The 12,462-nt window shown below is 37.5% G+C and overlaps 1 protein-coding gene across 7 annotated transcripts in view; it reads right to left on the bottom strand.

Moving 5' to 3' along the window:
* Positions 1-3,216: 3,216 nt before the first annotated feature.
* Positions 3,217-12,462, bottom strand: part of CEP78 (centrosomal protein 78) — a 53,359-nt gene continuing 44,113 nt past the window's right edge. For 6 of the 7 annotated variants that reach the window (XM_046905924.1, XM_015280361.4, XM_046905925.1 and 3 more), the window contains 4 exons: positions 9,236-9,313; positions 7,039-7,205; positions 5,317-5,470; positions 3,217-4,037 (listed from right to left, as the gene is read on the bottom strand). In XM_046905924.1, coding sequence (XP_046761880.1) covers positions 3,528-4,037; positions 5,317-5,470; positions 7,039-7,205; positions 9,236-9,313 — 909 coding nt within the window. In that variant the 3' untranslated portion in view covers positions 3,217-3,527. Of the gene's footprint in view, positions 4,038-5,316; positions 5,471-5,701; positions 5,769-7,038; positions 7,206-9,235; positions 9,314-12,462 lie in introns of those variants that run through there. The other variant, XM_040656426.2, reaches the window with a different exon arrangement.

Below are 12,462 nucleotides of genomic sequence, written 5' to 3'. Positions count from 1 at the left end.
GAATAAACCTGACAGTTAACCGAATACAGAACAGTCCATTTCTATTTACACGCGATTATTAAGCTTATGCAATTGGAGACAATGAAGAAAAATAGTGAAGGTCACATCAAAGTTTTGTTACTATTAAATCGAGATTTCTGCTATTTTAATATTTTGCTACCAGCAATTATTATCTTTTTATTATGTCAAAATCCACACATTCATTATGCCAGTACTCGTAAATATCCCGCATAAAACACAGGCTTTCAAAATCATGACTTACAGTACTACTCCTAGCTCCCAGTATTTGACTTGTGACCCAATAAGTGCCAAAAGCCCCTTGCAAATGTGAAATTGTATAATTAAAAACTTCAAATCAGTGAGTGCTGTTTTTACTAGATGGATGATGGGTACTAGAAAAAGCAAATTAAAATTTAGAGAAATTTGAATTCCAAAGTTTCCAGTGAACTTTTATTGGGTTCATTGTGATTTAATATCATGCGAGGGAGAAAAAATTCCACCAGCTACTGCTGGTGAAGAATTGACTTGCACCAGGAGACTGAGTACACACAAGTTCTCTGTCTAGTACAACTATGGGCAAACTGACGTCATTATTCAAAGATAAATAATGCTGACTACATAGCAACCTGGCATCTATTTCAGGAGGCAGGCAGGATACCTGGCCCAGCAAACTAGTGAGACTGGCAAATTTTGATGAGACCGAGAATAAAATGCAGGTAGTTTAGAGGGTATTGTTTTGCTTTGTTTTCCTCAGAGATTTGCCTTCAAATAATACAATTACAAAACGCGTGTAATAATTCCTAGGAAGCTAATAAGATGACTAAAATGCTAGAGCTTTGTAAGTAAACAGTAATGTGTCCTCTAGCAAATAGCTGGGCTACTTATTGATCCTAGATTTTTATGTCAAACAGGAACACAGACAAATTATGTAAAACATTAACGAATAGCAAGAGGTTGAAACAACCTAGAGCAAAACTCAGTGGTAAGGTGGTTATGCAACCCTTTAAGATGTATACCAACAAAGTATTGTAATATTCATATTACTTTCTATTAAAATACTTCATTCATATTTTTATATACCAAAGATTGTGTTGTTTTTTTTTTTTTTAATACATTTTTTCAATTCACCTTGAAATTTCTGAAGTATTCATGATAGCCTTAAAAAAATGCTTCTCCCCAGGCAACTTGCAACCTGAGCCCAGTTATCTCTACTGATTTCAGATGCAACATTCAACTGTATAAAGTATGCACGCCAGATTCTCATAGTAGGAGAGTTACACAGCAGTTCCTCTGACAAGATGAAGACAAAAAAGACCATCTAAATTATGTTCCACCTGGTCAGTTTTGCTTTAAAGGATTATTTTTTACATAAATGGTACTTTAAGAGCAAATACTATTTGGTATGGTACTTAACAGTCAACCTGTTAATAGACACACAATACATAAATTGCTTTAAGGTTTTGATAGTATTCTTAAGAGGCACATAACAGGCAATTCCTAATCCCACACAGGTGGATACTTCTGAAATTATTATGTTATGCACTACTTCATAGTGATTAGCTTTAGAGATTTTGTTTTAAAATGAGCATGCATAGTATTTTGCTGCAGAAGAATCTGATTTCATCAACAATGAGACAATCACTTCAAAATCACAAGCAATTAATCATGACTGAAGTCACAGTTCTCAAACGTTTAAGAGGATATCCAAAACCACATTGATTAATATATAACTCTATTATTCTGAAGTCTGTGTAAATAGTGTACTTTCACTGTGCAGTTACTTGTGCACTGTTGCAATAGCCAAGGTGATCTCCTGCAGCTTGCTCAGTACAAAATTTTCATTTGAGGATTCACACGTACATTCACAATTCTCAAGCAAATGGAGGGAGGAATTTCTACAGATCTTCTATGTTACAGAATTCTCACTAGAGATAACAGAGAGAATTTAAAAAGTTACATGGTAATTTCCCCAACCTTCACAGCTCAGCCCAAGTTGTGTTGCCTAATTCATACATGTAAAAAAATCAGTCTTCCATTGCACTACTCCCTTGTTCCTCTTAATTCTCTGGATGAAATGCCAAGGCCAAAAAAAATAAAAAATAAAAAACTACATCACTAATAGGTTAAAAGGTTTTGATCACAGAAAATCTAAGCTACTGTTAAAGGTATGAAATTAAGATAAAGCTTTAAAATTTGGTCTACTTTTAGAAGAGGCAGCTTTTCAGAACCACCTGCCAATACACTGAATTTTGAAACTTTTAACTTCCCATGAAGATAAGCATTATATATCAGATTCTACTATCCCACCTCTCCAAGATAGCTATGGCAATTTAGTCAAGATCAATGCAAGCAAGTGCATGTGAAAAAGCCATAGAAAGAAATTTTAAGCAAAGAAAATTGACTGGCTTATCCAAAGTGGAAATTAATTCCTATTGCTCAATAACCAAGTGACCTGGGCTTAGAGTCTAATCCAGAAAAATTTAGGTTCTTTCATTCTTCCAAATGCAAATTTTGCCTTGCTGCTGAACTTAAAAATTGTTCAGAGACCTTGTTCAGATGTTCAGCAACTTCATCTCTATGACTGTCCAAATAAGTTAACTTTACAGAACTCTGTATGAAGAAAACAATAATACAACTCCCCCCAAAAAACCCAAAGCATTATTAAAATTAGTGAAGAAAATGATAATTATAGAACAAAGTTATCATATTAGTCTCTTGACTGATTGCCTTCTCCAAGTGTACAGATATAAAAAAAATACTGCATTGTTTTTCAGTGCCTTACTGAAGCGCACCTACCACGCAAAAAAGTAATTTCTGCACCGCATCATGCAAGTCAAAGTCTGTTACTACATGCCATAGTTGGAAGTTGCAAGGCAACTGCCTGTGAAAAGACAGCAAGTAGTAGCAGGAGGAAAAATCCCAAGAGTTTTAAAACAATGATATTCTTCTGGCTTTATGTTCTCACATTTCTCTAGCTTCTGAGAGAAACCTGAGTTGGACTAGACACCTTCCACAATATATTATGCTTCGAATTGCAATCACAGCCGCAATGACAGTATTTAAACATTGTAGAGACGTTTGTGCTCACTTTCATATCCAAAGCTCCCATTATGCTTGTGAATATCATACCCTCATAGATAGGCATGAACTGGTGTTTCCCCCCAAAAACCACTGTGTCCACTCCCACTGCAAAAGACTAGAAGTAAAGCAAAAAACTAAATTTGCACTGTTTTATTAGCTCAAAACTTTTACACTATATAAAAAGATCTATGATAATCAAAACCATGCTCCAGAAAATTCTTTTCAAGTGGTAAAAAGTGAAGGGTACCAGTATATAATTCATTTCAAAAAAAAAAACCAACAGAAATCTGTTGACAAGTGTGGAAACATGAAACAAAACTACTACTACACAACATGGAATGCTAAGTTTTTAAGTCTACACCACTTTACAGAAAATTTCTCAACTTGCACAGAAGCATTCAAAACTTATTTTTAATCCTGCACACATAAAAGACAGTCCAAACATTTCAAGTGTTGCCAATACTTTGTATACTTTCTTGTATTTCAGATGCAGATCCTACAGTATCAGTTCCAGAACAGTCTACCATCTGCAGTCTACTTTGGTCTCCTCTTTCTCCGTCATTAGCAATTAAAGTTTCAGTCACTTTAGGGATGTATTTCTTTGAGGAACAATTCTTGCTTTTTCCACCAGAAGAACTGGATGTTCCACTACTATTTTTAATATTCACACTTGAATCAGTAAATGAATTCAGACTAGTAACCAACTGCCTTGCTGAATGATGTCCTTTTGCTTGTTCATTCTGTTTGACTCTCCTCTCAGATAATGCTGGAGTGCTACTTCGAGTTTTATCCTCTTTGGTTTGGTTAGTTGCTTGAGCTTCATTTTCTTTCCATAAGGCTGGCTGTAGCTGTTGCACAGTAGTCTGATATTCATGCATTTCTTTATGAGCAGGGAAGTTTACAATCATCTGAGATTGAGATGTGCCAGGAGAAAGTTGGATGTTCCCATCTCTGTTCTGAAATAAGAGATTCTAGTAAAGATACTGATATAGAGAGAAAAATCCAGCACTGCAACTGTAATATGCTAGTATCTACATAGCAAAATAAAGTATTCGCATAACACAGAAAACATTCAAAAATTAGAGCAGTCACATAACCTTTATCACTTACACAGCAAGCAAGTTTCAGAAGATTGCTAGGGTGGTAATGACAGAGTAGATATATTTCATTGTTTCCCTACTAGCTTAAACTATGTGCTACAGAAATGAGTCAGTCATTCTACAGGAGCCAAAGCACAATCACTACTAACATTCTGAAACACCTGAAATTCACTATGCTACGAGTTTACAGCAGCTTGATACCACTAATCTATCCCATAATACTTAGCTGCCAAAAGAATCTAAACTCTGCAATACTAGGAGATAAGTATGATACGGTGTAAACATTAGTTGATGGCTTTTGCACTCATCTTTTGCCACATATAACTTAAACACTTTCAATTCAGGCTTCTAAATGTAGTGGAATTAGAAAAACCATGGTTTAAGTTGGCTCTATGTTTTGTAAACTCACAGTGCCCTTACAGAATCTAGAACACTTAATGGGGAAGATGTTAGGTGAAAGAAACATACTGGAATGCAGAATGACTTTTAGCCAGGTAGCAATATCCAACTTTAAAGAAAGAAGATTGGCAGCCTGCAGTCTTGTTAAAGTAAACTTTAATAATTTTCTTGAAAAAATCCCCCAAAATTTCTTATCTGTTATATTTGAAGTAGAAACTAAAACTTTATGTTGCTAATCTTACAGATGTGCGGTGACCTGGAATTCATGGCTCACCTCAGAATCTGACAGGACTGAAAACATACACTACAATTACTTGAAATAAAATTCCTACTTTTCAGTGGGCATGCTGTACTAAATTAACTTTAAGAAGTTGTTTAAACCACTATGTATATTTTTAAATGTCTCTAAAAAAAATTGTCATTATATTTTCTGATTTTAATGGACTGGTATGGCAGCTTCATATTTCAGAACAAAACACAAGAAAATTACCACCACCACTTTCTTTAGTACATTACATGACAGTACATCTTCCAAATACCTGTTTCTGTTCCAACTGCTAATTACTTAAAAAGCTGAAGCACTGAATTGCTATCATCTGTAAAATACAGCTACAGAAAAAGATTGTGATAATTGGATCATTGGATAATCATTACTGCCCAGAGTGGAAAAACTGCTGAAAAATACATTAAAATAGCATCAAGTACATCACAATTAGCATTCCCTCCATACACTGACTTTGCTATTTTGGGTATGTTCTTGTCTTCCTTCTTCAAAAGACTTCTCCTTTAACATATTAACAGGTTTACTGAGAGTAGAATTCATTTGTGGGTGTCCCAAAAGACCAAAATCTGACTGGTCTATCCCAGCTAATACAGCAAGTTGTCCAAGTCTGTAAAACAAAGTAAAATAAAAAAAATGACAAAATTATTAGCCATGTAAAAGATCTAAAATTTTTAAACCAGAAGAAGCATCATCCATTTGAACTTTTGAAGATATTCTTCCATTTTTAAGAGGCCCACCACAGACTACTAAAGATCAAAACAAGTGGTGAAAGCTATTTTCTCATCTTTGCACTAATTAGCTTGCATGTACTAAACTGTCAGTTTTGACTCAGTGTTACCAGGAGAAGTAATGAAGTTCCTCCAGTCAGCATTGATCCCAGAGCAGGATGCTGGCAAACAGTCTCCCTGTCAGGCAGAACAAAGACTAAAATTTTATCATCCAAGCAGAAACTTGGTGCACATCTCCCAAGCTAGCATCACCTTTAACAGCCAAATCCAATTATATGCTTCACAAATACAGTAATGTTGTTTTACCTGCCAGCTTAGCAGTCAGCCAAACCTGTCAGTTTGAGGCTTGTTTGCCTCAGTCTCAGTAAGTGAGAAGTTGCTGCCACCATTTGATAGCACAGCACATCAGAGAAGCTTATTGAGGAAACCAGTCTTTGTGATTGGCATTTTGTAAGTTTCAGAGCAGCTCCCTATGCAAAAGAACCTCTGATGAGCATTATTCAATTACTCCCAGTAATTTTAACAGATTCCAACTGTAAGTGATGTAAGTGAGGCCCATTTGAAGAATATATTTTTGATGTAAAAAGAGAACATCTTTCCCTTTCTCTGAAGTTTGAAATTCATCCTAGAAGTAATGGCAACTCCACTGATTGGTTAAAAAATAGAAAATTACTTCAGAGTGAACTCTACATTGAGCCGCATTACTGCAATTTGGAGAGCTGGGGGGGAGGGGGGGAGGAGGCGGCAGGGAGGGCAAATAAGACTGTAGTCTTCTCTGAATGTATGAGTAGGCTACAGCATATTTTCATGTATTTCCCTCATTCTAACAGGCAAGCATGCCATGCCTTGCTAAATAAGCTTTACAAGAACAGTTTAAGGACTTAAATTTGATGAATGAGAAAGATAAACCAAACTCTGAGATGCTACAAAATATGTCAGAATCTTAATACAAACTTGAATCAGTGTTCTCTCAAATATTTCAAGTTCTAATAAGCAATCCAAAATTTAAGTACAGAGGATATTTTCATCTGTCTTTCTTTCTTTCTATCAGTCAGAAGGGGGCCCAAAAGCAGAAGGGGGGGCCCAAAACTTTCTGAAGCCAGTTTGACTGCACTGTAAGCCTTCTGTTGCTTTTAGCATTCCTGTGGTTCAGACAATCCAACAAAGATTGAGCAAAGATGTTTTAATAGCAGCTTTCTTGTCCTTTGGAACACATTTCTTCAAAATCTTTTTGAAGGACAGATACTTGAATTTAGTGGGACAGTGCTTGTGTCACTGAACAACAGGGAATGAACAGCAAGGATGTACAGCAATTTCTTTTTCCCTTAGCTCTTTATTAGTACAATTCTAAAGAGCTGAAAGAAGGCGGCAACATAATTCATTCAGAGGATAACTGTAATAAAATCTCAATGGAGGCAGTTAAAAATCAAGTAAAGTGAGAACTTACCCAGCATCTTTAAGGAGGTCTAAAAAAGCATGAAACTTTTGGAAAGAGTTCTCAATGCTGCCTAGAACACCTTCATCCTCCAAAATCATGTTGGTTACTGACTGCACATGAAGAGCCTCAGATAGAGAAGTATTTAGATTCCTCAGCCTTGCATTTTCAACTTCCAGCTAAAGAAAAAAAGTAAAGCCATTCCTATCATTCCCAGTTCAAAAAATAAGCAAACGCCATCTTTGCAAGCCTACAGGGAAATATCACAAAAAGAAACGTACAAAATAATTGACAGCAAGCTTCCTGTACCAGAGATATTCAGAGCACTGCCACATGGAACAAGTCTGTTTACCTACAGACGCAATTCTATGCTACCGTAAGTGAACTTGCGTCAAGAACTCAAAGCTGATGATTCAGCATTGTCTTCAGTATGTACTGAACGGTGCAGAGCAAGTGCAGGTAAAAAGCCATGAGGGAATGCATATTACCTATCTCACCTGCTCTGCAGATATCAGAAATGAAACTTTAAGATAACCTACATTTTCTTCATATTCAACATTAATGAAATCAGTGATAATCTGAAAGCTGAGTGACAACTGTAGGATACACAGAGGTTTATGTCTGAGAGAAGCATCATCACTCACTTATTTTAGCTATATAATCACTGCTACCACAAGCTCTCTTTTATCTTTTACAGCAGTGAACAGAAAACAGAGATCTAGGTAATGTACCCTAGCTGTTAAACTACTAAGTGAAAAACCTTAGATATTGCTGCTACTTAGATTATCCCTTCCCCTAAGGTAAGGTACAAGTCCACGCCGTCTAGCATGAGAAATACAGACATCCTGCAGAGGATATTTAGCCTAGAAAGTATATAAACGTAACTATCAGAGCCCACTGGTGCACTTCACATTATACAATAGGAATATCCACAATGAAGAACAACAATGAACCTTGTAGAGCACATACACTTTTTGGGGAAATTTGCTCACTGTACTGGGCACCATTTATTTTTCAAGTTCAAAAAGGTACCACCACTGTCAGAATCATAGAATGGGCTGGGTGGAAAAGGACCGCAATGATCATTGAGTTTCAACCCCCCTGCTATGTGCAGGGTTGCCAACCACTAGACCAGGCTGCCTAGAGCCACAGCCAGTCTGGCCTTGAATGCCTCCAGGGATGGGGCATCCACAACCTCCTCGGACAACCTGTTCCAGCGTGTCACCACCCTCTGAGTGGAAAACTTCCTCCTAATATCTAACCTAAACCTCCCATCTCAGCTTAAAACCATTCTCCCTTGTCCTTTCGCTATCAACCCAAGTAAGTGGTCATTCACTCCTGTTTGTACGTTTCCTTCAACTACTGGAAGAGCACAATGTCATCTCCCCAGAGCCTTTTCCAAGCTAAAGCAGCCCTTTCTTCATAGGAGAGGTGCTCCAGCCCTCTGATCATCTTAGTGGTCCTCCTCTGGACCCGTTCCAAGAGCTCTGCATCCCTCTTACACTGGTGGCCCCAGGCCTGGACGCAGTACTCCAGACGAAGCCCCACAGGAGCTGAGTAGAGGGGGACAGTCACCTCCCTCTCCTTGATGGCTACCCTTTTTTTATTCATCTCACTGCAGATCACACCTAAGAATAAAATCTATTTATTTACATCACCTTAACTCTGTGGCAAAGAATTCTGCTTACTGATTGCCCTCCAATCAAAAGGGTCTTATCTAGGTCAACCATAGCAACTCATAGCTATGAGCAACATGCTACCTATCCATAAATGCACCTGAGATTTTCATTACCAATAGGAACAGTTAAAAATCAAAAGGAACAGCATAAGTAAAATATTTGCAAACAAACAGCTTCTCAGTGCAAACCAAAGAACTGCAACTGTTATAAATTTCAAGCAGAATGAATCATTTTCTCAAGGAAAACAAATGCCAAAATGCCCACGTTTGTAACTAATACACCTAAAGAATGAAGTACACTGGAAGATCAGCATGGCCAGAAGTTCAAGGCTCTGGAATAGGATCAACAGAACAAACACATTACCAAATGTAGATTTCATCATTGTCCTTAGGCTAGTAAATGATCCATATAACTCTGAACTGAAATTCTGTAAGCTATGAGGTTAGGGAGTTATTGAAAATTACTCCAAGTAAGCAAGCGAGTAGTTTGATTGTGTAAAGTAAAGATGATAAGCAGTTAAGAATGATTACCTCCATTATCCGCTCCTCAGCCTTTACTCTTGCTCTTCGTTCTTCCTTTAGTTTTTCCATGCATTCTTCTAGCTCCAGCTATCACAAAACAGAGGAGATTTATTTCCAAATGTATTACACATGAACACAACGTGTAAAAGTGACAGTTTTAAGATCCACAAGTTTCCTCAACTACATTCTCATCGAGAAATAGCTCTGACAGTTCAAATCCCCTCTAGTGGAAGGAACAAGTATTTATCAGATCTTACTTTCCATCTAAGCAGAAATTAAAAGTTTGGTTAGCCAAACATTTTTTGTTTAAGTGAAAACAAAACTGTATTTCACTGAATAATATGCTTAAATCCTTTTCTTGAGCAGAAGGATGTTAAGTTCTCAAGGTGTCACATAATGATGTCAAATTGTAGTCATTCAGTCACATCAAAGATGTTTGATCTCTTCTGGCACGCTGGCAGTCTAAGGAGTTTCCACCTCTTACTGTTTATTCCCATTCTGCAATCTCATCATTGTGCTACCCATACAATTCTCTCACTTTAGTAGCAGACCATGCCAAATCCTTCTGCAACTAAACATTTTGATTGCTTCTCAGCTAGATCAACTCCTCAAGCTAACTCCTGATCTAAGCATCTGTGCAGTAACTGCTGATTAACAACAGCACCTAAGTCCAGTCACCACAGCTGAAGTGTCCACCACTTCCTGTCTCACATTATTAGCCACAGACTTCTGCCATTCATCTTGGTCTATTTCTGAAATTCAATCAATCACACACCAATCTATTTCTGAAATTCAACCAATCAACCGATGGCCAGTGTGAATCATTAAAACGGCTGAAAACTAATCTGGAAAAAATACCACTTTTTGCCGAAACAGCATGTTGAATCATCTTGCCATAAGATAAACAGAAAAAGATACAAGACAGGAAAGGACAATCAAGAAATGAAAGAGTACAAAAAGATGTAGGGAAAGTAGACCTCATAATTAAATGTTGACAAGTAGTTAGTTCCATTCTGCCATGGTGTGAAACACTGCTTTTACATCAGCATAACAAAAAGGGACGGAAATTGCCTAATATTGCTTAAACAGTGCTATGGCACTGGAAAGTGTTTTGGTTATGAAATATAGACAACAGCGCAACAGTTATGGCCTTAATATAACTAAAAAAAAAACAATTAAAAAAAGTCAGGAAAATCTAGACAGTTACATTTGGAACCAATTTTAAAATACATCCCTAAAATTTGTAGCTTTCTCAGGAAACAAATTAATCACAATTTTTCCCTTCCTAATGGATGTACTACATGTAATCAAAAGATATACTAAAGCATTAGATTTACTTCACTAACTTGAAAAAAGGATTTTTTTTTTTAATGCAAACACTGCGTCTGCACTTACAACATAATTCAATATGACAGCTCTTGACTAAAGCTAGAAACAGCTGGTCTGCCAATCTCCCAGAACGGTTCAAGTCAGCATTGACCTCTCAAAGTCATCCTGCTCTGATGGGCTTTTGAAGATGTCCAAAGTGGGAGTCAATACAATTTCTCCGGGCAACTTGTGTCAGTGCTTGGTCACCCTCACAATAAAAAGTTTCTCCAGGTGTTTCTGATGGAATATTCTGTTTTCCAGTTCGTGTCCACTGCTTCTTGTACTGGCACTTGGCACTGAAGGGACTAGCTCTGTTCTTTGCATCCTCACTTCATGAATTCATAGACATTAATACAATTCCCTGAGCCTTCTCTTCTTTAGGTTGAACAGCCTAATAAACAGCCTTTCCTCATAAGAGAGATGCCCCCATCCCTTTGTTACTTTCATGGCTGTTCCTTGGACTCTTCACCAGGATGTACACGTCTCTGTTCCACTGGAAAGCCCAAAACAGAACACAGCACTCTGGGTATGGCCTCACCAGTGCTGAGTAGAGGAGGAACGTCATGTCTCTCAACCTGCTGAGAACTCTTCCTAATGCAGCCCAGGATACTACTGACCTTCTTTGCTGGCCTTCAGTGTTGGCTATTGTTCAACCTGGCACGCACCAGGAAATTAAGGTGCTTTTATGTAAAGTTCCCTTCTATCAGGGCGGCTCCCAGTATCCACTGGTGACTCGAGTTGTTCCTCTCCAGTAAGAGGACTTCAAAAAAAAAAAACCAAACACTTCTTCTCATTGAACTTTTCACACTCTAATTGTTGTGTCCTGAAAAGAATATTCCACTCTGTCCAAATACCAGGCACACAAACATCAAGTAGTTCCTGAAAACAGTGTGGTTCTTGCTGCCTACAAGTTTCTGGCACAATATTCACATGACATGGATCTCCATGATTCCACCAATAATGCTCTAGATGAGAGCGTTGAAGCCACTGCAGTACAGTATCAGTGCACTGCACATGAACAGTATTAATATGAAACCACCTACAAAGAAGAAAGCTCCAACACAACTTCAACTCTCAGGTCCATGGAAAACACTCCTGAATAAAATTTCTAGAGAAAAATGACAAGCCTAAAGTATACAGAAGCTGAAAAAAGTCACATTATTATTTACCCTGTATTTGTAGCCATTTTGCTTCTCCCATCAACTCTAAGCTATCCTAACTTTGCCACTGAATGTAGACCTGCAACACCATAAAGTTTGACTTCACTGTGGTTTATATAAAGACAGCTCTGTCATCCTAGTATTTGCAGACATAAGCAGTTTGTCTACTAAATGTTGTGCACTAAGACAGCCATCATGAAAACCAACTGCAGGTCTTATTTTAAGCAGTATGTTCTTGGAGGCAATACAGCTTCCCCATTCAAATTTCAGATCTTAACAACATCTGAGATATAACCCAGCCTCTGAATGAGGCATGTTATTTTTATAACAGTGCTAGATTAAGACAGAGTTATGGGGTTGCTTAAACATGCCCTTCATTTTCATTTCATTAGAATGTGCGCTGTGAAGATATTTGCACTAATACTCTCACAATTTTTTTTTTTTTTTTTTTTTAGAACTACCAAAATAGCAGCAGGAATAAATAACAAATACGCAAAAGCACACTGCTGACTTGTTAAGTTTTCCATCAGCCAGGACCCTTAAATCCTTCTTGGCAGGGCTACTCTCAGGTTCTCCCAGTTTGTATACATATCTGGGATTATCTTGACCTAAGTGCAAAACCTTGCACTCTGCTCTGTTGAACCTCGTTAGATTCACAAGGGCCACTGTTCAAGTTTATCAAGGTCCTTCTGGATGGCATCCTTTCCT

Source organism: Gallus gallus, chromosome Z (genome assembly GCF_016699485.2).
Source record: "Gallus gallus isolate bGalGal1 chromosome Z, bGalGal1.mat.broiler.GRCg7b, whole genome shotgun sequence".
In the NCBI taxonomy this organism is placed as follows: domain Eukaryota; kingdom Metazoa; phylum Chordata; class Aves; order Galliformes; family Phasianidae; genus Gallus; species Gallus gallus.
Note: the sequence above shows the minus strand (reverse complement) of the source record. Positions and strands in the feature narration are given on the sequence as shown.